This window comes from Lathamus discolor, chromosome 5 (genome assembly GCF_037157495.1).
Source record: "Lathamus discolor isolate bLatDis1 chromosome 5, bLatDis1.hap1, whole genome shotgun sequence".
NCBI lineage: Eukaryota > Metazoa > Chordata > Aves > Psittaciformes > Psittacidae > Lathamus > Lathamus discolor.
In genome coordinates, this window is record NC_088888.1 from 117203750 (window position 1) to 117230126 (window position 26377).

The window sequence follows — 26377 nt, forward strand, 5'->3', positions numbered from 1 at the left end:
CCTATGAACTTTTGAAAAATTGGCTGTAAATTGAATTACAGCCTTGGATAGTGCAGCTTTATTCCCATGTTTTATTGTGGAGTTGCTCTTTATCCATTAGAATTTAGGAAGATTGCACAAGCAATAACTTCAAGTTTAACAATGCTTTTAATACAGTGAATGTGTAATAACACTGCTGCAAATGTGACTGTTACTCTTTTGCTACTGATCTACCTACAGGGATCTCAAGATGGTGAGCTAGTTGCTGATAAATTGCATCTGTTTTCAGAGAGAGATGAGAGAGAAGAGCAAAAAATTACATATGTATTTTTCTATTTCTTTAGCTTTTCAAATAGTTCTGTCTAAAAACTTGTAGTGACAGTTTCTAGTATTATATTTTCTGGGTTCCTTGCTGTTGTTTGTTACCTCTGGTTGTTGATCAGCTACCATGAGCTTTTCCTTGACTAATAATGTTACTCTGCTACAATCCTGTTATAAATAATTGCGTTGTACTGCACAGTATGGACTTGGACTTTGCAGTCAGCATAGAGTAGGACAGATTGTTACAGCATTGCTTCACTTCTTGTCCTTCAGAATTGCAGCAAAATATAATTGCATGGGCAAGGCCCAGTTGAAAGTAGGCTTAAGAATGATTTCCCTGTCCAAGGAGTTCTTACTCTTCAGATAATGCCAAATTGTATCTTACAGAGAAGGACTTTTCCCATAACATTTATCTGGGGAAAAAAAGAGAGTCTGGAGAGTTGCTTGATTGTCTCTGATGGGATAGAGTGCAGCAAATTCTACTTTTTCACTGATAAGTGTAGTGGACTGTAGCTTCTTTTTCCCTTATCAGTTCTTCAAGCATCTTGCCTTGCTTTCCTGGAAATTGAACAGTATGAATAATAAAATGAAATTATCATAGTATGCAGCATTTTTTAGACATGCTGCCATTTTTCCTAACACTTCTTGTGACTTTTATTTTCTGTTCTTGGGTGTGATTATGAGAGCATGGTTGCTGTTAAAATTGAAGATCAGATTAGGAGAAATACTCTTCATATTCCTGAGCACTTCATGTCTGTGTTTTGTTAGACTGCAAACTACAAGCAGAGCGTTAATTATTGATATTTTCCTGCTAGCCTGCATTCAATTAATCTTTGCGAACTGGCTTGCAGGAATAGATGCTTTGTCCTGCATAATTTGTAAACACAAGAAAGGATTATGCTTAAGGCTCACATTAAAGCAGGAATGTAGGTCTGCATGACTGTCACTTGTTTGTGATCAATAAATCCGAGGTTGATCCATAGATGCTGTACCAATCGCTCTACATATGTTTTCCTAAATGAGGAAGCTCATGGATCCTAGCATAGATTCTTTTGGGTTGGAAAGGACCTTTAAAGGTCATCTAGTCCAACCCCCCTGCACTGAGCAGGGACATCTGCAACTACATCAGATAGCTCAGAGCCTCGTCCCCATCTTTCTTACAGTCCCCCTTCAGGTATTGGAAGGCTGCTGTAAGGTCTCCCTGGAGCCTTCTCTTTTCCAGGCTGAAAAAGGCCAAATCTCTCAGCCTGTCTTCATAGGAGAGGTGCTCCAGTTCTCTGAGCATCTTTGTAGCTCTTCTCTGGTCTTACTCTGACAGGTCTATGTCCTTATGATGGGGGCCCCATTGCTGGAAACAGTACTGCAGGTAGGGTCTCACGAGAGCAGAGGGGTAGAATCAGCTTCCTTGGCTTGCTGGTCACTCTTCTTTTGATGTGTTATGTTAAGCTTCTCATCGACCAATAACCCCAGCTTTTCATCCACCAATACTCCCAAGTCCTTCTAGGTGAGGGGATGCTGTCAAGCCTTTCACCCCCAGCCTGTATTGATATGATAAGGTGTTGCCCTGACCCAAGTGCAGGACTTTACACTTGGCCTTTTTGAACCTCATGAGGCTCATATGGTCCCATTTCTCAAGCTTGTCCAGGTCCCTCTGGCTAGCATCCTGTCCTGCAGGCATGTCAACTGCACCACTCAGCTTGGTGTCATCTGCAAATTTGCTGAGGGTGCACTTGGTTCCATTTTCTGTGTCATTGACGAAGATATTAAGCAGTACTATTCCCAATGGTTGCATATTCATAATCTAAATCTTTACCCCTATCTTCAGAGGCTTTAACTATGTTTAAAACAATAGCTGCCATACCTAATAATACACATCGCCCATGCAGTGCAGAGGCAGGTGTCATCCTTAGATCAATGATTTGCAAAAAAAACAGGCCAAACCAAACCAAACCCAAACAAACCCTCAAACACCAAAGACCACAAAACAAAACAAACCCCAACAAACCCCAGATATGTCTTTTTTACTGCTTTTGCAATTGCTGTGAAGAGAAGATAGGCTCTGGTGTTTGCACTGCGGTTAAGCTGAGCCCAGATCTTACAAATCAGTAGAAGAAAGCATCTTCCATAATTGATGCATCTTTAAGGCTAGCAATTTGGCAGCAGCAGCTTTTCAATTTTATGTTTATGTTAATGCTAATACTGTTTTCTGTCCATCTCCTCCTGTGTGACAGCACGGGGGGTTCTGATCATACGGTGAGCTTGTCCGAAATGGATAATTCTGCAGAAAGTGTTACTTTAAGGAGAGCAAGTGGCTGGAGTCAGTGCACATTAAAGAAATGAATGTGTTTTCAATACGACAGACCCCAAGCATATAGGCTTTAGTAATAACTCAAAGCCAATGGCATTGTATTCATAAAGAGTTAGATGGCTTGCAGAAAGCTTGAGCTCTGTAATTCCAGCTAGGAATGCTGCTTAGCAAGTCCAGTGCTACAGTGGTTATTCTTCTGGGTGGTGATTGTGTTCAGGCTGGGTAGAACTTTCAGTAAATCTGATGTCTGGCTATCAAAGGCAGGATAATTGTGACCAAGGTGTTAGATGTGGGTGAGCATCTTGCTTCCTGGAGAGGTGCAGGTGGAAAAGAATATCCTATAGTAAATTTTGGTTGTATTTTTCTTTTAGCCATGAACAATGCAGGATGTGGTCCTTTGGTATGATCCTTTATTGCTATAGATTGCAGTATCTATACTATCATGGTTTCTCATAACGTAAGGTTGTACAGCCCACCAGCAGTGTAGATTTAGATTCTGTTGCTGGCTCTCTGGGGTTTTTTTGTGCAACTTCCGCAGCTGACTATCCTTCTGCCTGTTGTTGATTTAACTCTTTCAAGACCACCTTTTCTTCCAGTTTCAGTATTGATAACCTAAAGACCCATAGCTGAGTTTGCAATTCCTATAGCTTGCAATAAGCAGCTTGAAAGATCTAATGTCTTTAGCAGTCAATGGTAGAAAAGCCTGTAGGGTATTACTTTCAGTTGTTTTGAAAGAAGGTGAATGATGGATCTTGCTTACTATATCTGTCTTTCCCATATGGAAGTCAGTGTTAACCTTTAATTGCGTTTTCAGATGGGTGGCCTTTGTGTGTGAATTTTGTGGTGTGGGTGTGTGTGGTTTTTGTTTGGCTGTTGATTTCCCATATGTGGAGATAGTTGCATAAATTTCTGGCTTAACATGCAAAATTCTTTGTTTTGCTTGTTCCCAGTCTTTGTCTTTAAGCTGGTGTCATGCAACAGTGCTTCAGATAATAAGCTTTGGATAAAATAGAATTTTGTGCATAGATTTATGCTGAAGATTTAATTTATGGACCTTTTGTAAACTACGTTATACTATAACTCTAAAACCACTCATGAGAAACCTTGGTTTTGTCATGGATTTAGCATAGGGGTTTTGTTTTGTTTTTTAATTAATCTCATAAATTGTGCTACTGAATGGCATTGTAACATCTTTGTATTCCTGCCAGTCCTCGGTCTTTCCTAACAGATGTAGTACCAGATCGCACTTTTGTGCTGTGTAAATTAAGCTACTGTAGTACTGTGCTAGTAGAACTGACTTTCTTTCTCTGCAGCTTATCTACACTGCTCTTATCACTAGATATGCCAGGTTTTCCAGGAAAATGGTGTCTGTTTAATTCAACACTGATCAGATTAAGTTCCTTTGTGGTAGATCTACAAAAGAAGAGTGGATTCTAGTCTTTAGTATCTTTGTGTTTCTTTCTTTTTAATTTCAAGCTTATACTTTTGTCTATTCACAGTAGTGCTCACATTAATAAAAGGAGTAGAGGTTATGTGAAAAAGATTTTTATTACAGATAGACTAAACTGGAAAACATCAATCTTGCATCTGTGCTTTGTAAAACTGGCAGTGATTTGCTATAGCCGGTGATTTCTTTGGTGATGCTGAGATTTATTTTTTTTGGCCTGGCTCCTTAACCCCGAATTCTCTCCTGTTGTCAAAGGACCTTGAGCCCATAACCAATTTGAAGCAGATATTGTGGAGGTACTGGTCTCAAAAGTGGAGAATTCCTAAGTACATTGAGAAAATAGGCAGCCAACTAAAGATGACAGGCATTATTCTTAGCCCCGGTGAAATAAAGGCAGCAGTGTGAGTGCCTTAGAGAATAGAGACACTGTGAATATCCTCATGGTAGCAGAGCCTTCAGTGAAGCTCAGACCTCCTTAGGCACCGTTGAATCTACATGACAGCAAAACACATGGCTGCACTAGCCCTTCTCTTTATAGGAGTATTAGCTTGTATAAAATGCATTAAATGAGCATTTAAAAATAGCTAAGTACTGTTTGGAAGCTGTTGCTGGGATTGTTGCTGATGATCCATATTTGGCTTTGTGAAGCAGCCATTTTCACTGAAGAAAGGACCAGTCTTTCATAGTTTATTCCTCTTTCGTGAGCAACCTTTTGAGCACCACCAAGATTAATTTCTGTGTCAGGTGAACGTGATTGTCATGATACCACTGTTTAAGGTGTTACAGACATTTCCTTAAAGAGAAAAACATAGAGTTTTCACCAGTGACCTGTTTTTTGTGTCACTGATTGCTGTGATGGCTCGTTTTTCTTGTATCAGATCTCAAGCCAAAAGCTCGTTACCATTTTTATGCTTATATAAAATATGCTTGCCAAATTAGGTGTTTTATAGGACAGTCTAAGTATCAGAAGAGTTTTGCTCTGGGTTTTGTGCATTATGCTAGCCAGTCTGAAACATTTTACTTCATTAAGGGTTAACGAACCATGGGAATACTTGTAAATCATCTTTGCCAACTGTGTAAGCAAAGATGATCTACATCTGACAGTGCCCAGTGGACATCGGCATTTCCACAGAACAGAGCTATATTCCCCATGGTCTCTATTATTTTGGACAGAAGTAATGATGAATATAGTGGCATTTGTCAGCCAAGCCCTAGGTAAGAAGTGATAATGAACAGCTTTGAATTCCAGAGGCAGACCACAGCCAAAGAGAGAGCTTTTGAGGTATAGCTTAAAAAAGGAGTGAGGGGAGAACCAGAGCTCTTGGTAACCATTGAATTAAGCTTCTGCTTTCTGGAGTTCCTTTAAGATAGCTTTTTGTTCTCTTTCAACACTGTGGATTTTGCATTGTTGCTGCAGAAATTGTGATCATATTAGAAATACAAAGTTGTTGCCATGTCTTCTTGTGCTGTAATGTTGAGATAGGACCTTTCCTAGCCATTGTCCTAATGCAAATGTTAAGGGACTCTTGGTGAAACATTTACATGAAAACTGAGTATCTTGAGTTGTGTGTAAAAAGTCTACATTTGCTTATCTCTTAGGAATTGTAGAAAGCATTTTTTTTTTTTTATGAATTTGTGAGAAATAGGCAAAAGTGTAATCTGTTAAACTAGTCTTCAGAATCGCAGTGGTTATAAAGATGCTTCTTGAGCATGTAGGAACCAAAGTTCATTTAAATTACTTTAGAAGTGTGAGATGATCGGTGTATTTTTTGCGTGTTTCCAAGGGCAGTTCCTTTTTGTTGTATGCATGTGAATGATTTTAGAAAGAAATATTAAAAATACCATATTTTTAAAAACCCTGTCTCAGTAATTGTGGCCATAACAACTTCAGCTGCAGTTTATCATACCTGAAGTTAACTTGTGGTGCAGTCTTGCATTTTTTAGTGTGGGTATGGCCTGTCTCACTAACCTGCAAACCCCTTCAGCTGTAGGAGGCCTGAAATAAGTGGTTGCTTATATATTTCATTGAATATTTCAGTCCATATACAGGTTCTGTATGCTTTTTCAATATGTATTTTGAAAAACTTCCTTAAAAAAACTCTATGAATATTTCAAAGGAAATTAAAGGAAGAGAGAGACTTCTGTACAACTGTAATAAGCTGATATTAAAAATTACATAAAATATTCTCCCATAATTATTCAGAACCTTATCAAACTAAATACATTAAAATCTCCAATTAGATAAATGGTATGAACTATGTTCTGTGCTTGAATGTTGCATTTTGTAGGAAGGTTGCCCTGATTACACCATGGTAATGTTTGAGTCTTTTTCTTGGGAGGAAAAGGAAGAGGAACTACAGGCATGCCCTAGCATGGTGTTACACCTCTTTCCCTTCTCAGAAGTGGCCAAGTTAATAAACCATAGGATGATGAGCATCAGTTTAACCATTACTGGCATTTCAAACACATGTTTAGAAAGAATAATTATTTAAATTTTACTTGTGAGTTATAATGTGATGAATGTTCTATGAAACTAACGAATTTAACCTCTAATAATGCAAACTGGTGTTGACTTTCAAATATTCTGTACTGCTAATATGTTCTTTCTATCAATTCCTTTCTTAATTGATCGCTCCGTTTCCCCCTGCCTCCAATGGCAGTCTTTTCCCTGTAAAAGGACCGATCTGTTTAAGGTAGAGAAATTCAATTTCTATGTATTGATTGCTATGCCTGCATGTAGTTAACTTGCAGAGGCTATGCTAATCATTTATCTGTCTTGTTTAACTTTTTAAGTATTTCCCTCTGCCCCCCAGAAATTCATTTACTTTTTGTTTCTACTTGTGTCAGCATGATACCTAATTTGTAACCCTAATGAAGGAGATATTTTTTGTTCTTGTGGAAAGTAGTTTTATATAACTTTTGATTTGTACCACTGTTACAAACAGACACTGAAATGCTTCATATCCTCCTATCTTGGGGGATGTTCAGGAAATAATAGCCTTTTAACTGTGTTCTCTGTTTTTAAATCAGGCTGGAATTTGAGAGACAACAACGGGAGGAGCTTGAAAAATTAGAAAGTAAAAGGTAACATAATTCTTTGTGGTCTTTATATGTGTGTATATGGATATATACACATTATAAACTCATTTAAATCATTAATTTGGAAGCATGGTGTTGCTCAACAAGCAGAAGATCCTGATATAAATAGTTCTGTTTTGTTTTGTCATCTATGAAGATTTTGGTTTTATTTTCTTGAACAGTCCATTCTTACTGATTAGTGAAAGATAGCCAACTGTGACCTTTAGCAAAGAAAATACCAAACATAAAGGTATGAGGAGGATGCAATATACAAATGTAATATATTACTCTCGCTCTTAATTTTGGTGGTGTTAAAGGATAGGATAATGGAATGGTTTGGGTTGGAAAGGACCTTAATATCATTTAGTTCCAACCCCCCTGCAGTGGGCATGAGCACCTCACACATGAACAGGCTGCTCAAGGCCCTGTGCAACTTGAACACTTCCAGGGATGGGACATTCACAGTCCCTTTGGGCAACCTATTCTAGAGCCTCACCACTCTCACAGTAAAGAATTTCTTCCTTGTATCTAAGCTACATCTCCCCTGTTCAAGCTTGAACCTGTTGCCCCTTGTCCTATCACTGCAGTCCCTGATTGGAGAGTCAATCTCAGGGTGGCAAATTACATTCTTTATTCGTATCTTTTTCTATGGTTTAGTTGCCTTTGGTTTGAATCTTGATAGGAAAAGTTCATGTTACAAACTCTGCTTCTCTTAAAATTGTGGTGCTGGTATAGGTATACCAGTCTCACTCATCAGAATGTTATTTTGAAATCAGTTTGAAGTACAAAGAAGGTATTGTTGTCAGCAGGCAAACTGATCTGACTGTTCTGGCTCATCATGCCTGCTAAGATTTCAGAAATAATAGCTCTCACCTTATTGCAGATCGCAGCATTGATTAGATTCATAACCTAAAAGACACTTTCTGCCATCTCCGCTGTAGACTGTTTGCTCCATTTTGAAAGAGCTTTTATGTACTTAGACTAAGTTAAGTAAACTCAGAAAAACCCTGAAAATCTGAAGCATTAGAAGATGCTATTCAGAAAATGGTACAACAGAATCACTGATGTTTCTCCTCTTTGTTACGTTTATAGGACTTGAATTCAGATTGTGCTGAAGTTGTTTTGCTTGTGCTTTATTCGACTTTAACTTCAAACAAAACAAGCAACTGGCTTGCAGGTTGTCTCTACATGTATTCAGGCGATTCTGTGACAGGGATAATAGTGACCTTCGAGTCTCAGTCTGTCCTCATTTAGAATGCACTAAAACCTTTAAAAGAGAGATTGCACAGGGTATCATAGTTTGTCTTAAAGTAATTTGTCTCTCAAATACATCTGTTCCTAATCTTATAATTCTGTTTATCAATAATTCAGTTGGGTTTATCTAAAGCAACAATGTTGTTTTAATTCATCTGTTGGCTTGAATTTGGTGAGGCAAATTTCTGATCAAGTCATTTTTTGCAAGTTTGTTTATATGAGACTGTATTTATAAATAAAAATATGTATTTGTCCTCTTCACTGTATGTGTTTATGTGTTCTATGAATATTTTTATTGGATTTGACAGAATTAATAGAGTCTTATTTTCTACTAACATTAGTGCTATATAACATGTCTCCTTTTAACTTCATATATCCAGAACATTTAATGTTGAAATACACTGAGTCTCTTTACCATTTCTGTCATGCATTGAGTCACTTCCAGGCAATGTAAGATCTTAACCTGCAGCAAAAGAAAAGTATTAAAAAAGCATTATATATACTGCAAAGTCCTTACCCAAACCTTTTTAACTTCTTATAGTTGTATTATCTTCTGGGGAAAAAAAAAAGTTTGAAGTATTGCATGTAATTGTTTTACTGTAGGAAGCAAATAGAAGAGATGGAAGAAAAACAAAGATCTGACAAAGCAGAACTTGTAAGAATGCAGCAAGAAGTAGAATCACAACGCAAAGAGACAGAAATAGTACAGCTGCAGATTCGAAAGCAGGAAGAGAGTCTGAAACGGAGAAGTGTTCACATAGAGAGCAGGTTAAAGGATTTGCTGGCTGAAAAAGAAAAATTTGAAGAAGAGAGATTACGGGAACAACAGGAGATAGAGCTTCAAAAGAAAAAGCAGCAGGAAGAAATTTTTGCCCGGGTCAAGGAGGAGTTGCAGCGACTACAAGAACTTAATCATAATGAAAAAGCAGAGAAAATGCAGATTTTCCGTGAACTAGAAAGACTTAAAAAGGAAAAAGATGAACAGTATATTAAGCTGGAATCAGAAAAAAAGAGACTTGAAGAACAAGAAAGGGAGCAAGTGATGCTGGTGGCTCATCTAGAAGAACAGCTTCGAGAAAAGCAGGTCATGATAGAGCTCTTGAAAAGAGGGGATGTACAAAGAGTTGAAGAAGAGAAAAGAGATCTTGAAGATATTAGAGAATCTCTTTTGAAAGTCAAGGAGGCCCGATCTGAAGGTGATGAAAAATGTGAAGAGTTAGAAAAAGCCCAGCATGATTTTGTAGAGTTTAAAAGGAAACAATTGGAACAGTTGACTATTTTGGTGAAAGATTTAGTTCAGCAAATGGATCACCTAGAAAAAGAAATAGCAGATGAAAGAAGAGCTCTGGAACACTTAAAATTTGCACACGAAGACCATTTAAATCTCATGAGAGATGATGAAAACTTTGTGGATTCTGTACTCAAGGCCGAAGAAGTTGAAAAGATAAAGACAGCAGAATACAGGCTTCAATCCAAACTGCGCCAGCTTGGGTACCTGAAGAGTAGTCATTTGCCAGCTCTGCTGGAAGAAAAACAAAGAGCTTCTGAAATCCTTGATAGAGGCTTGTTAGGGTTAGATAATACTCTCTATCAAATAGAGAAAGAGATAGAAGAAAAAGAAGAGCGGCTTGCCCAGTATAGAGCTAGCACAAATCAACTGCAGCAGCTTCAAGAAACCTTTGAATTTACAGCCAACATAGCTCGTCAGGAAGAAAAGGTACGGAAAAAAGAAAAAGAAATCCTTGAATCAAGGGAAAAGCAGCAGAGAGAGGCACTGGAGCAAGCTGTTGCCAAGTTAGAAAGGAGGCACTCTGCTTTGCAACGTCGTTCGACGATAGACTTTGAAATCGAAGAGCAGAAACAGAAGCTTGCCACCTTGAACAATAGCTGCAGTGAACAAGCAGGTCTGCAGGCTAGTCTAGAAGCTGAGCAGAAAGCCCTCGAACAAGACCGGGAACGGTGAGTGTTGTGGTGGCTTCTGTTTGTTAGAACCTATCCACTAAAAGTGAATCAGTTTATACCTTAGATGTTGAGAGAGCGACTTGTTCTGTGTCCCAGTATTAGAGTTTCTTGAAGAGTTTCAAGTATTTTACCCAGAATGGAGGCTCTGTATTGCTTCTTAAAGGATTCTTGCGCGCTCTTTAATTTCTGGTGTGTTCAGATACTTATCCCATCCTCAACAGTATAGTATTTGCATTAGCCATCACAGTACTTAAAATGGTTTTGCCTATTGAGAAGGGACTGCCAACCTTATGTTCTGACCTTAAGAATGTTTTTCTCTTAAAATATTGATGTACTACATTTTGTTTCTTTATCAGTGACAAGCTAGATGTTTGTTCAAGATTTTCAGACTGATAGTTATTACAGTAGATTGCCAACTGTTTCAGCTGATGATGTACTCAACACTTCTCTTATTCAAAGTAAACAGGTGTTTAATTTTTTGCTATTAGTTTCAGGGCTGAATAAATAGAGTAACCATCCTACATCCATGTAAAATTTGATGGTGGTTTTTAAGCTTATCGGAATATTATACAGAGCCTTTAATACAGCCCTATGTGATGACAAACCCTTTTAAGTACAGAAGCAGTATCATCAGTTATACACATATCTGGTAACATAGCCTTCAGCCTATGTATGGAATGCTCAGAGAAAAGTGATTCAGGTAAGGAAGGAGCATTCTACGGGGAAGAAGAGACCTTTTGTTTTAATTTTATCCCGAGCAACAATCCACTGGGATCAATACATTTAATCCATGCAGTATGGAAAAAGGGCATAATTGCCATTTTTAATGTGTTATCTGGTTTGCTAATACTAGAGCTTTGAAACCTGTGATTATTGATGAAACAATGGCGTGTTTTCTCTTGAGGTAACATTTGTCACTTGCTTTTTTAATATTCCAGTAATTATCTGACTCTCTTTCGTAAGCCCTTCAAACAGATGCTTCATTAGAAAAACGACCTAAAAAAAGAAACTTGCCTATAGCCAAATTGAAGAGCTCTTCTGTATCCTCTTCCTTTTAAACCGCTGTCAGAAGAGTTCCTTTCTATACCGTGTGTAGAGGTCACTTTTTCATAGCTACATTGTGTGGATTTTAGTTAAGCATTTTCAATAGTGATTCATCATTTTGTTGTGGATATTGCCATTATTTTTCAAAATTGCCTTGAACATAAATACCTCGTTTTCTGCTCTAAGCATCTCACTTGACTGAAGTCAGCTGTAAACAACTGGAGTTTCCACAAAAAGAGCCCTCACAAGATTGCTGGCTTGTGTGATAAGTAAAAAAAATACATTGTCAGCTGGAGGACTGAGGTTTAGAAAAGATACCGAGGAAGTGAAAAGGTCTTTTTTTCTTTCCCTTTTGATTTTTTTTTTCTTGTTTACTTGAAAGCCCTCTTGCACAAACTGAATAAAACTTTGAAGTCTTTCAGTCAATTGCCCAGGGGGCTGAAAAATTCAATTCAGAATGTTTTTATGAATGTCGAGGCACAAGAAAATCTTAAGATACATGATAGTATGTTAAACATTTCAGGCTGCTTATCACTGTTCCGTTTGAATTTACACTTCACAGTACACAATGTCTTTGATGCTATAGTAAGCGTATGAATTTTATATGTTTCTTATTGTTTATCTAGATACCATTGTGGGATGATGTGCTCTCGTCCAGAACAGTGTTAACTCTCTGAAGAGGTTTAAATGCAATATTGATTTGAAATGCTTTATTAGTATAAGTACATCATAACCGGATAAAATGGTGTTCTTTTACAGTTTAAATAGTATGTTAGATCAAATTCTTTTACCTTCAGGGATGACCCCCAAAATGATAATTTGAAGTTAACTTATACTGGAATAGCGCATATATGTTTTGTCTTTAATGACAGAGGTTTGGGGCAATAGAATTAACATAAAACAACTTTAGAGTCTTTGAAACAACGGGAAGTATCACTTACACATGGCAAGGTGCAGTTTAATGTGTTTACTGGTGGATGCATCACATGGCTGGATAAGTTTATAACTACAGGAAGTGATATCTTTTGATAGGAGGATGTTTACATACAAATCAAGAGATAAGCTTTTTTCCCTTAATGTAATTCTGATTTTTGTGGTTAAATTGATTTTCCATAGATACAAACACTCTCTTATATGCATCAGCCATCTCCCATCCAGTTTCCCTCAGGATGCAAGATTGTTTTGCTGCTAATCAAAAGAAACAGCTTCTGGCAGCGCTGCAAAGTGTACTCTAAAAATGAAGTAACAATTCAGCCTGCTTTACTCCAGTTTAAGCCTCAGCAATTGTTATCACTTCAATTTTCTGTTTGAACCTCCAGGATGGAATAAAGTCACTGTAGCGTTTTACTTCAGTTTAGATATATGCAGTTGTAGGGTAAGTGGTAGAATCCCAGCTTTGCCTAGTTTCACCTGCTTTTGCAGGAACTTCTTTTCTTTTATTCTTCAATTTTCAAGTAACTTCTAGAAAAATAATTACCTTTAGAGACAAAGTTTGTAATTGGAATGGGGAAGGTTATTACTGTGTTACAAAACTAACCTTAGCTACATTACAAGAGAAGAGTGCGTTCTGCAGCTTACTTCGTTATAATACAGTTTAATTTGACTAAGTGCTAAATATTGCAAGAAGTGCTTCTTGCTTTATACTAGGTGCATCAGGCATTTTCACTTAAAAATCCAGGCTCCAATTTTACATGGTTTATTCTGTGCATACATCTGTCTGGTAGGACATTTGTTTGTTAAAGTGAGGAGGTTTTCATTTCAGAAGATGATTTATTAGGTATATATAAAATAAATGCTAAGTGTTTTATTTTGTAAGTAAACTTTCAAAACCAGATATACAGACCGAAGGAAGAACTGGAAAATAAGATTTATAAGTGTAGTACACAATTTAAAGATTTTCTTATAAATATGTTTTGCCACATCCTTGTTTTAGGTTGTCTTTTTTCTTTTCAGATTATTGCTGTATTTTGAGCTTTTAATATTTTATCCCCCCATTTGTTTGTTTACTTCACACTGGAAACTAGTAACTGAGGCCATTGACAGTTCTGTAATGAGGAGAGTTTATTCAGTGATCATAATAGATAGGTTAAGTCTTAATAGTCTTAAGTAATATTTACTGTATTGAGTTAGATACCTTTTGTATTGGAAGCTATTGAAGTTTTATTTAACAGTACTGCTGCTGTAATGTGTTTTTTGAGCTGTGTCTATTTTCCTGTCTAAATGTGCTTGAAGAAAAATTAGGATTTTTACATGTTCATAAATATGAATATCTACAATCTTACTTGTATCCCAGTGTAAGTACAGTACTTCGCGTAAGAACTATGGGAATCAACTCTAAATCAAAGCAAATTACATTTTAAGATCTCTTTATAGCCTGGACCAGGAAATCCAGCAGCTGAAGCAAAAAATATATGAGGGTGATGGTGGTCAGAAAGGAAATCATGGCACATTAGAAGAGAGACTCTCCCACACCACCTCCCCTACCACTCCAACAAGGCCACAGCCACCTCCTGCACCGCTAGTTGATGATAGGTAGGTAACCAGCATTTCTGCACTGCTTTGGTAGGAATGCAGACAATAGCTTTAGAAAAGAAATATCCTGAAAGATTGTTCTGCCAGGGTTGGTTATTAATTAAATACTGTAATTGTACTTAACTAGTCTGGAAATAAAATTCATTTGCTCTATTTTACTTTAAATAACCAACAGCCTGATCTGTTGCTCCTGTGCCGATTGGTTTAGAATAGAGGGTTGGAAAACTTTAGGATAAAATGTGTTTAGATTTGTGTCATGTTTACAGTTAGTTACCTGCCTATATGGTATTGCTCTATATATGCTTAAAGCAACAAAGTAAATTAAATTGCCTTCAGCCTTTTTTAATAGCCTGGTATCACTTAAAATCTATTTAATATCTGTTCTTTTTACGCTTATACATGAAGTTGTTAGTATCAACTCTTGGAACATTTCTTCTGTTTGAAGACCAGACCTTTGTTAGTCCAAGTTGCCGTGATAAAAGTGATAAAAGCAAACCATTAAGTGACTAAAGTTGCCACCTCAGTCTTCTATTCTTCTTCTGTGCTTTAACCCTCAACGCCACTTGTATGTACAGCTGTATGCATAGTAGTGGCTTAACCTGTGGCCCATTAAATTGTGATAACAAGTCATTAACCTTTGCCTGTTAACTGAACACTTGCTCAAAAGTCCATATTCCATAAGGAGGGATAAAACTGGTCTAACGTTAAGCCTGCTAATTAAGACTCGTGCAGGATATAGGGTTCGTAAGCATTTCAGAGAGCCCTTTAGCCTTTCTTGATTTTTATCTAACAATATACTTCCCCCCCTTCTCCCCGCTATACCTTGAAGGATAAATGCCTTTATTGAACAAGAAGTGCAGAGAAGGCTCCAGAATATTCATCATAAAGCTGAGGATAATGATGTTAGCCTATCCTGGTCTACAGAAAGTTTAAAGGTGAGCAGAGATGGGTAGGAGATCCTGTCTTCCATGCACCTCGTTCGATATTGTTGTTCAGTAGTTTTCATCTTTGCCTATACTTACTTGAATTTGATTTACCAACCAGCCAGTAAATCAGGGATCATAGAGTCATAGAATGGTTTGGGTTGGAAGGGACCTTAATGATCATCTGGTCCCAGTCCCATCAGTTTTAGATTTGATAGCCTTTATTTCCCCTAGTGGCTGTTTTATGTTGTTATTTTTTTCTTTATTTATTTTTGCAGGAAACTGTGTGTAAATGGCAATAGAAAGCTTGCAGATAAAACAAATATCTTTATTTTATGTCTGTAAAATACCGTGATAAAATTCCATCCGAGAAGAACAGTAATTGTGTATACTTGCAAGCAAATGCTTGTTTAAGAACTGGTAATCTAATCAATCCAAAGACTGGGTTGATTGACTTCTAAGCTAGTGGTTTAATAAATATTAAGAAGAAAATAGTTATTTGTGGCTATTAAAAAGAATGTCTCTTACTATGAGTACTTTTAAATGAACTTACACAAGAAAGGCACTCTTTTTAATAATTACCTGTACTTTTTTTGTTCTTAGGATAATGAGAGGCTTAATAATGGCACTCTTCAACGCAAGCTGAAGTATGAGGTAGGTCATAATTTGTCAGAATGAAATGGTTGTCTTCAATTATGGCATGCCCTGTAATTAAGTTTCTTAATGTTTAGCTGCATAATTAGAATTTTGAATTCACAGGCAAGATTAATGGCTTAAAGAGGCAGCAATGCATTTTGTCAGCTGGAATTGATTTGGTTTTTTTTTTTCAGATTTGGCATAGCTTTTTCTTTATTTGGAAGGTGTGGTGTTATTGTGGATCTTTCTTCCTTGTTTTGTCACAATTCTTAATTTGGAACAGTATCCCTTTCCTGATTTTTAGAGGATAAAAGCATTTAGTGAGGAGAGATTGTCTGAATTCAGAATAACACTTCACATTTTTGAGTCACAATGAACTATGAGTGTGTCTGTAATATTAGCAAGCAGCGGCGGGTAAGTTTGCCTTTGTCGTGGAGGATTCATATGTGTATTTTTAGACCAAGGCTTAGACCCCTCCCACCAGATTTGGTTGCCTAACTTTTGCTTGAAACATGGTTAATTACTTGTCTTGGTGTGTAAATCCTAAGTACCTTTATGGATTTAAACCTTAATAGTAGCAGGGTTGCAACACCTCTAATTTGAACTTTTTTGGGCTTTTACACTGTTATTTTGGAACGGTGTTGGACTTCTTACACTGTCGTGGATAGTACAGGATTAGTTTTTTGTGCATGTGTGGAAACTACTAAAGCGTTTCTAAATTTCTGTGTCACCCTTTGACTTTCCTGTGTTTTTCAAGTACAGAAAATATAAACCAAGTGAAATGGATACTGTAAAAGAAAAAGCAGTGGTGAGCTGGGAAGATCAAGCATTCCTGAATCAGACCTCAATCACTTCTGATGAATTTTCTCTCTCCGGTTTTGAGAGATTGTACAATGATTGTATCAGTTTTGAATGATTGTACAAATCTAATCAAAATCAATCCTTGATTTAAGAAATGTTCAAATCAGGTTTTATAAAAGCGTTTCTGTTTTCTTCTTTTGAAATTTTTAACAGAAAAGTCAACAGTGGCAGCCACATTATGGCTTTCCATTTCTGTCTAAAGATGCTATTTGTGCTTCCAACTTTTTTGGAGAAAACAAAGGAGTAAGAGACCATAAAAGACAGAAGGCATATACAGAGATGTGGGATTTATTTTCCAGTTCTGGAAGAATCTCCTCCCCTTTTACATCAGAGAAGGCATTTGAGAATGAGAGGAGTAATTCAGAGCAGGAGAGCTTTGCTTGTCATCATGACACTGAAAGTAGTTTAATTCACTCTAAAAATATTAATGCTTCAAAGAGTAAAAATGTTCCTTATCAGAATGTTTTATCTACTTCTTTACAAAGTCATGACTTAAATAATGTGGCTTATTCACTCTGCAAGGTTGAACATTTCCATCATTTTGATGATAAAATAATTACTTCTCCGGATTGTGACAGCTCAAGAACTGAATCTGAGTGTTCCCACTTGAAACAGCTGTCTCCTGTAGGATCCTTAATGGGTGCTAATGAGCAGGCTGGCTTTAACAGCACATCATGCCTTCTCTCTTCACAGTCTAATGTGCATTCAGAAATAATAACTTGTAAAGAAAACAGTCCATTTAAGACAGTGCACCCGACAACTGTAGACCAGTATAGTAATTCTCAGCTTCCAACACAAGAAGCCTCTGATTTGATGTCGTTTAAGTCAACAGCTTCTTGTTTTGATGTGAGACCAGAACGCACTTACAGTTTAGGATATCTTTTCAGCAAGCTTTCCTGCCTTTACAAAGATACCAGTAGTCAGCTGCTCAACACTACAGTGGTTTCTAAACCAATTAAAGAGTTAGGAAGTTTGTGTGACAGAAGTGAGAGATGTGCACAAGCAGTATCATTAGTGAAAAATCTGCCATTTATAAGAAACTTGCAAGTAAATGTATTCTTTAAGTCAGATGTGAATCAAGATGTGTCCCCCTCTACTGATGATGCCAAATCTCATACTGAAAATGTTGCTCAGCCTGAATCCGCCGTGCAAGAGGCTATCACAATGTGTGCAAGAACGGAAATCTCTGACGCCTGTGCAAGAAAGCCCTCTGAAGGACTTGTATGCTGTTGTAAAAACGAGGAGCTGGAAAACAGTCTTGTGTTAAGGCAGAAATTTGTGCATTTTCCTGATGTCTTTTTGAAGCTTCAGGTCTGTTCTCTGGAAGAAATGCTGGAATTTTTGACCTGTGCCTTACCTCAAATTTGTATTAGAATGGAGGAGCTGAAAGGTATATATTGGCTTGCTGTTGGCAGTTGTAAAAAAACTGAACCAGAACCTGCTTGCTTGCTTTTGTTTAGCTCTGTTCTGTATGTTGTGGTTTCATCAGTTGAACAAGACGTTTACCACAGTTCCTTGGCAATGTTCCGTGAGGTTCCCATCATCACTGTAAAGGAGATTCAAGTTGGCTTTGCTGGACAGAATATTAATCTTCTATGCTCTGCTGAAGATGATTTACTCACAATATTTACCTATAACAAACACTTCACTCAAAGAATTTGCCATGACATAATGAGCATTTCAATTTCTGCAATGGATGATGCTGTTTATTTAAATCACCAGCTCCTAAAAGATGATTTGATGCGGATTTCGCTTGACTGGACATCAGATGTAAATGACTTAGTTTTTTCAAATGGAGTACGATTGTCCTGTAAATTTAGAACTGAATTAGTTGATCTAGTTTACTTACTCCATGAAAATATGGGAAATAGTAAACCTTCATTAGGTGATATTCATGTACTGCTGTATACCTCTGTGAAAGTAGACTGTGATAAGCAGCCTGTGTATAGATCTCTTGTTCTTACAACTACTCATATAGGTCTCTTAAGGGAAAGTGATGTCTTTTATCCTGCACCTAACATTTTGGATGCTTCAAGCCAGGAATCACAATTTGACAGGCTTCAGCTGTGCAGCTTGAATGATATCCGATGTGTAGTTTTGCCAGACAAAGAGAACTTCACAAAACTTGAACTTGTGTTTTCTAGAAAGAGCAAGGTTGGATCTGATTCAGGAATTGATTTTTCTAAATACTGTGAAAAAGAAGTAAATACTCAACTGACAGTCATCCCATCAATTCGTCAAAGCAGTTTGCATATCCCTTCGGAAGTCTGGAAATTAACATTCAGTTCAAGTGAAGAAGCCATTTGGCTAATTATGCATCTGACTAGGTGTTGAAATCCAAATACGTTTAGATACATTCAGAATAAGAGGCTAATGAATATTGATAATTTTTCTTTTTTAATCAATAGGCAAAAGAGTCCTTTGGGCCGGGAAGGGAATACCGTAGGGTGGATACACACATCTTAGCAAAAATAATTACTACTTGACTGCTTGCTTTTTGTGGGTCTTTGATACACTGTACATACATTTCCTTGGGAAAGTGAGGAAACTAAATATTTCTATCTTATGTGGTAGGTGGATCAAAATTATAATTACAGTGGTGCCCTGATTTCCATTTTGGCTCTGTTTTCTGGCTCCCTCCATGTACTATCTGTCTTCATTAATGTCTTCTGTGTTCCTCCTTGATGACCTTTTCCTTAATCTTTCTGAGTATCTTTGTTTCTCATGCTTCTCACTTACTTCACACCCTTGATTTCAGTATTTCAAAACATTCAAAATACTATTTTTATCTTACATTCATTGTATGCTATTAATACTGAGGATGTTTATAGCTTTTGGACTTACAATTTTGGAAAGAATAGCATTGGCAACTCCTTTCTGTTTCAGAGTTTTGCTTTTAAGGATTAATTCACTCTTGCATTAAAATTTCTCACAAGTGCAAAAGGCTTGTTGGCTGAGTTACCAGGAATTGATGGATTTACCATATCTCTTTTCTCCTGGGTTTGCCCTCTTTGCCCAAGGCTAAGAGAGCATAGGCTGTGTGGAATCAGTGAAATAGAACAAAAAAAAAAAAAATGCAGAGAATGTCCAAGAACATCCAATACTCCTTTTAGATTTCCCCCTCACCTCCTTTTCTTGAAGGGAAATAATACATGGCTTTAAGTAATTCCTGTTTATTTTGTCCAAATGGTTAACTTGTACTCATCCACGATAGAGTAAGTCTTTATATTCCCTTGATGCTGGGAAAATGTGATGTGAAAAAGAAACTCTTTAAAGGGTGTAAGCAGACATTACTTGTGCTTTAAATAGCATTTTAACTGTTGGTCATGTCACTATACTTGTAGTAATACAAATGCTTTGGAGTTCACATGTGTATGTGTTTCTCATGCTGTTAAATGGATAGTTAGCAACTGGGGATACTGCCTGATGAAGTAACTCTAGAGTTCTCTCCATACAATGGGCTTGGCATGACTTTTCTCTATTTTTGCTTGCTTACTAATGGGGTTGTTGGTGCCATGAAATTGCATCTGATGGTTTCTTTAATATTACCTTCCAAGAAATAATGAAACAATCGATCATTAGTAAAATATTTCCATTAGTTGAGGCATGCCTTTATGTACAAGGTTATTCTTTGCCAGTCATCAATGTCATGTGTTCAAATAATTAATAAGCTGTGGTATCCCATCTTTTGCTTCTTCCCTTGTAAAGGGAGCTGAATACCTTTTAAATCCTGTTGCTTCAATGTGCCATCTGCCTTATTTGAGGAAGATGGTCCTTGGCAGAAAAAACAGTGGTATCTAATCTGAAATTCTAAATTGTGTAAGCATATTGCCAGTAGAGGTGAAATCTTCTACTAGACAGAGTTAGACTCCAGTCTCTCTACTAGTTTAAGAACATTTCCCATTTGTTCTTACCATATGTTAAGACATGATAATGTAACTCACGTGGGATTTAAAAAGAAATAACTTGCATTGGATGAGGAAGTTGTGTCTGGAAGGATGAATGTTGGTTTGGGTAGAGAATTATAAGGGGTTTTTTGATTGTAACAATATTTTCTACTACCTTAATGGAATCCAAAGATGAGCAAAATGTGTCACATTATTTTGAAGTATGGTTTTAGTTTTTAACAAAATAAGTATACAGAAATACCTCTCAGAACATGGGGTAGCCAGACTAGTTATGAGTTTGAGTGTAACATCGTGTCAGTCCAGTTCAGGAGTGGCTCCTTCATTGAAATCACAAAGGCATTTCCTCTGAGCCTTGCTGAAAGTTAACATTGAGCGGTGCTATCTGGGAAGACTGTCTTAATCAAGACTGTTAAAGGAAGGCGATTACTGCAACTTGCTCCTTTTCAGAGTATACTCCAAAGTTAAATGTTGTGTTCCTGATAACATGGTTTTCCTCTTTTGTGTGTGCTTTCAAATCTAGATCCATGAATATGCTGCACTTTTATAGGGAAAAAAAAACCAACAACAAACCCAAACTTCACAGCGATGGCTTTAATTCTACTGTAAATTACATATAACGTAATAATCAATGTTTATGAATATCAAACCATTATTTAATGTATTAGGGCATGTTTTTCACAGCACTTGAGATTATTTTCCTCTCAGACTATTAGGTGTTTGTAAAAGTTCTCTGCAAATGACTGCCAATAAATTACTTGTTGACAGAGGTGGCTTTAAGAGTGCGTTTATGGTTTTATTGCTGTTTTAAAACAGATGACATTGTTGTCAAGGCAGTGAACTCCTCTTTTCCCCCAAGGAAAGAATTGCTTACATTTCTACGCTCCAGAAATGGGTTTTTGCTGAAAAGCCAGTAAAGTGAGGAGAAGTGAAAGAAGGGCAAAATGGAGAAGGGAAAGTATTTATTGTGTAAATAGAGGTCTCTAAAAATATTTTCCCATTCAAATACAAACTTTCTTATTTTTTCACAAAAAAAAAAGGAAGTTTGTGGAAAACATTTTCTAGATAAAGTCAGTTAATTGAAACTAAAATTCACTTGCCTTGTCTTTTCTTTTTCACTAATGCTCATGTTAAGGGAAATGAGATTGGCATTTGTAATTGACTGGTAATGAAATAACAGCCTCTCCTTCTTGAGAGCCAGGTGAAGATGCCAAAAAGCTCTCTGAAACACACAGCATTGAGAGGCATTTATGAATGAGTTTCAGACTTTTCTCCAGCTCCTACACAGTATCATGTGTACTGGAAATCACCAGGAATTGCTACAAAGAACCCAAGTGTTGATGAGCAGAAATATGACCCATATTCACATTTGGAGATAATGTTGGTCAAGACAGAAGAGTTTTGACTAAGCAACATGCCTTATGGTAGCTGCTAAAGGACTGAAAATGAATGTTGAGAATAGAGTTACAGATCAAGTGATGGATAGCTTCGTTAAATACAAATATGTAACATGGTCAAGTCTTTGAAGTGAGAGTATTCAATCTTTTTTTGGTTATTGTTAACTTACACTTGTCATGGTACTGTTACTTTTTAAGTACAAGTTCATTAAAGTTTTCAGACCAAATATGTTCAATTGAGAAAGCGGAGGACTTCCGACAAGGCAATTTCTGTACTTCTTCACTGTAAATGCTTAATGCTCCTTTTGGACACAGTCACTGCAAAGCATTAATCTTTTCAGTTGCAAAAATATATTATTTTTGACATAACTCAGAGTTACAGATTCCATCTGGCTGTTAGTCCATGGAATGTGCCCTCATTACAGATACCTGTTTAGATCATTTTGTCCAGACCATACAAATTTATCATAGTTGAGTGTTCTGTTAATTAGATGTGATATCAAGAAAATAGTAGGAAGCTGTTCTGACAGTGGATTGCTATGCTATTTATACCTTATTTAATTATAAAATGAGTTTGGATTTTTAAAACCTAAGAGCTTTCTGATTTGCTTAGATCCCCTGCAGCTATGCATGATATTATAAACACGTTTCTTATATAAAGACATAAAAAACCATAGCTGACTGTGAAGGCTTGATTAATATATATATATATTTAAGAGGGTTAGCACAAAGTCTTCTGCTTTCCCTTGGTTTTGATATCTAAGCTGAAAATGCCTTTTCAAAGAAGAAACAGTGTTTTTGAGGACACTTCACCTTCCTTTTTTCATGCAAAAAAAAAATGCTGGGGCTGGCTTATAAAAGGAGAACCACTTTGTTTTCAAATAATTCCTTCATTTTAGAAGTTATTTCTGCCTCCTCCATCCTCTCTTTCCCTGCTTTTCTGGCCAAGAAGAAATTTTCTCATTTTCAGTGAAGTTCTTTTCTCTTTTTCCTTATGTAGTGATTTTGGTTTTCCTTTGTTCTTCCTATTTGGTATGCACATGAAAGCGGATGGTGTGTCGTTCACTGGGAGCAAATCCAGATGACCTAAAGGACCCTATTAAAATTAGTATTCCACGCTATGTCCTGTGTGGACAGGGAAAGGATGAACACTATGAGTTTGAAATAAAGGTAAGTGCTTTTCAGTTGCTTCTCCTTAATGTCGGGAGTCTCTGTACACACATTGCTTGCATTTGTACAATGGTAGCATCATAGTAACAGTATTAATAGATGAATGCCTTTTGTTTAGTCATTGCTGGTTTGCTCTGTCCAACTGTTGGTGTTCACTGTCAGCATCACAGTTAGTGAAGATAGAAAAAGCAGCTGGAAACATACCAGAGAATCTGCAGGTTCCAGAAATCACCTTACGGACCCCATCGAATTGTATTTTTTGTTCACGAAGTGCAATTTTTGGTTCTCTTTCTGTTGTCTAAGTGGATTGATTGTACACAGGAGGTTGGTGGTCAGATTCTTGGGGTGAGCAGTTCCAGATCCGAAGTCAAATAATTCAGTTGAAAGTGTTGCAGAAATGAGGATTAAATGCATATTGGTTGAAGCGAAGCCCTTTATCGAGATGTCAGTGTCAGGTATACAAATGATTAGACTTGAAATAGTTACCCATAATAATGAAAGCATAATCAAAGTATTTTACACATATCCACAACATAGACTTGATTCCTTGCCGGCTCATTTTGTTGTTCTGATTCCTCCCATGCTGCATTTCCAAGGTCTCACTTTTCCAAACTGTTTCTCCTCCATTCTAGTGGCTTCCTCAGTTGATCTGTGCAGAAATGCTGAAAAAGATGCATATTCATTTTGTTTCCTCTGGTACTAAGCCAGTGTTTTTTCAAAGCAAGATGTGAAGTCTAATTGGAAATGTGTTCCCAGTGCATGTGGACATGTAGGATAACTGACGTACATGGCATCAGAGACAGAGTTGGCAGCCACCTTCACTGAATGTGCTGCCAGATGCTTCATTAGCTGGTGAAAGTTGGATGAGTGACCTGCCCTCATGGTGTGAAGGACCATTTTGTAGCTATGCTCACATTCTCTTTTACAAAGGCTTTTATTAAGATGGGCGATCTTAGCTCTGTGCTAATTCAATTTTCATCTTGAAATGTGCTGCACACTTTATGGATGGGATACTTCCCTTTACCTTTTGAACCTTGAACTGAATTTCCTCGGGCCAGCAAAAGCCCAGAGCCAAAGAGGTGCTGAGAGAAGAGTTAAATGCATATGAAACTTCCCCAAGGATTGTTGTACTTTACAACCATTTTCAACACATGGGATTTAACTAAACTGGGTAATGGTTAGTGAAAGTAGAAAAAGTAAAAAGATATTTTCTCTTATTAGTAAGTTGGTGGATTTCTCTTTCAAGTATTCTCTCCTCATCCCTAAAACACATGTAAGCATCTGCAAGATCTTAGGATGAAGGAGCACTTAAAAAAGTACGTGCATAAAGACTTGGACTGACCTGGAAGGAAATGTAGTACAAGAAAAGTGTTGAAAGGGGGGGTGGGAGTCATAACCGGTAAGGAACAGGAGGATATATATAAGGAGAGATACAGATACATATCAAACTAGGCACCAGCATTCTGTTGCTTGTATTTTGTTTCTGTGAGAAGCAAGACTTGCTAACTAGCCTCAGTAACAGCATGGAATGGACAGATGCTCTAGCTAAGAGCAACGTGTATGGAATGGGTGTTCTAACATACTAGCCACTACAATCTTTTATCTCTCTCCTGTGTCATCTCTAGGCTGCCTCATAAAGAAAGTGCTGCTTAAATAACTGCTTTGATGAAGTTCAAAGCAAAGAAATGGATGACGCATGGGGTAGGGAAAGGGGTATCACTTTAATAATTATGTTTCACTGCTTTCAACTTCATTAGAGCACTAAATATTTTACTGAAGCTCCTATGGACCTTAGTTTGGCAGTGTTTGGGTTGCTTCTTATCGTTATTCCCTTACACAAATCAATCAACTGTTTATGGTCTTACCTTTCTCTCCAGGTCTCTGTGTGTCACAGTGGGCTGCTTTTGCTGCTTTTGGATTTGGCTCCAAGCTACAATCCACAGACTTTCCACAAACTTCTGTATTTTAAGCCTTCCCCCTGCAGAGCTCTCAGCTCTGCTTTGATCTGTATTAATCTTCAGCTGCTGCTACGGTTATTCTGTGAGAAATCAGAATACATGGAATAGTGATTTCCTCCCCGTCTTTTCTCCACCTCTCCCCCCCAAAACATCAGGAAAATAGGAAGACATGTCAGGAAGGAGAGAACTTGTATCTATTTATCTGAAGGGGGCCTATAGGGATGCTGGGGAGAGACTCTTCATCAGGGACTGTAATGACAGGACAAGGGGTAATGGGTTAAAACTTAAACAGGGGAAGTTTAGATTGGATATAAGGAGGAAGTTTGTTACTGTAAGGGTGGTGAGGCACTGGAATGGGCTGCCCAGGGAGGTTGTGAATGCTCCATCCCTGGCAGTGTTCAAGGCCAGGTTGGAAAAAGCCCTGGGTGGTATGGTTTAGTGTGAGGTGTCCCTGCCCATGGCAGGGGGGTTGGAAGTGGATGATCTTAAGGTCCTTTCCAACCCTAACTATTCTATGATTCTATTTCATCTCTTCCTTATGGGTCACGATACAATGTCAAGTTATTGAAATAATTCCCAGTTTCAGTATTACTTTATTCAGGTTTATTTTCAGGTGATCTCCTCAGAATGCGTCAGACTTAGGGGAGGGCTGAGGTATGGTTTATCTCATGTCCTTTGCTATGTCTCAAATAAGCCTTCTACATCCATGCTGCTCTTGCTCTTGGAGAAAATGAGTGGCTGACCTGTTTGCATGTAACAGCAGTTGGAAATCTGACAAAGAGACAAGGGATGATTGAGTAGAATTGTAAGACAGTTCCCAAAGTTTTGAGTCCTAGGCATCTCAGAAGTGTTTTCTTCAGCAGATGTTTCTAGTCATTGCAGTTAAATCCTGGCATATTGCTGTGTAGAGGAACAAATCTAATAAATTTCTAAATAAAACCAACATGCACATTTCTTCTTATGACATGCAATAGTAAAGACTATTTCCTTTGTATGCCAAAAGAGAGTGAGTTGCACTTTTCTTGGCAGCATCGCAGAAAGCTCATAAGTCTTTCAACCCTAACATACCATCCAAAAATACTTTCTTTTAGTGCAGCTTCAGCATCTAGACATATATAATATTTGATGTCAGGCCAGCAAGATGGTCTGTCCACTTGGTTTCTTTCACTGGATACAGATCCTACTTTAAGATGTTGAGTGAGTCCCAGGAGAGCCTATTGGAGCGAATTCAAAATGGAAACAAATGCATGCTGTGTTACACTTAAGATAGCACCTTCTCCTTTTAGAGCAAAAGATGTCATGGAGCTGTTTGTGCTGGTCTGCTGCTAAGTATTCAGTATGAATAGATTATGTTTCCAAAAACCCTTCCATTTGAATGATAGTTTTATTGTTGTCTTTAAAGACATGATGGAACAGTAGTAACTTAATCAGGTCTAAACATATTTATGTTTGAGCTGAATTAGAATACCAGAAAACTATTCTTGTATTCTCCCCTTCCTTTCATGTTGTTGTGATATGCAGAATATTGCTGTGCTAGCAGTAGCATGTGGGAAGAGCTTTTGTATCGATAAGACCATTGGTATCTGTTCCAGGCAGTGCCTG

The 26377-nt window shown here is 37.4% G+C and overlaps 1 protein-coding gene across 7 annotated transcripts in view; it reads left to right on the forward strand.

Annotated features, from left to right (window-relative positions):
* The window catches only part of KIF16B (kinesin family member 16B), a 147507-nt gene that overhangs the window by 79628 nt on the left and 41502 nt on the right, over nt 1-26377 (forward strand). For 2 of the 7 annotated variants that reach the window (XM_065682300.1, XM_065682302.1), the window contains 6 exons: nt 7086-7139; nt 8991-10346; nt 13755-13925; nt 14755-14860; nt 15452-15502; nt 16499-21019. In XM_065682300.1, coding sequence (XP_065538372.1) covers nt 7086-7139; nt 8991-10346; nt 13755-13925; nt 14755-14860; nt 15452-15502; nt 16499-18679 — 3919 coding nt within the window. In that variant the 3' untranslated portion in view covers nt 18680-21019. Of the gene's footprint in view, nt 1-7085; nt 7140-8990; nt 10347-12019; nt 12075-13754; nt 13926-14754; nt 14861-15451; nt 15503-16498; nt 21020-22647; nt 22818-26377 lie in introns of those variants that run through there. The other 5 variants (XM_065682303.1, XM_065682304.1, XM_065682305.1 and 2 more) reach the window with 5 other exon arrangements.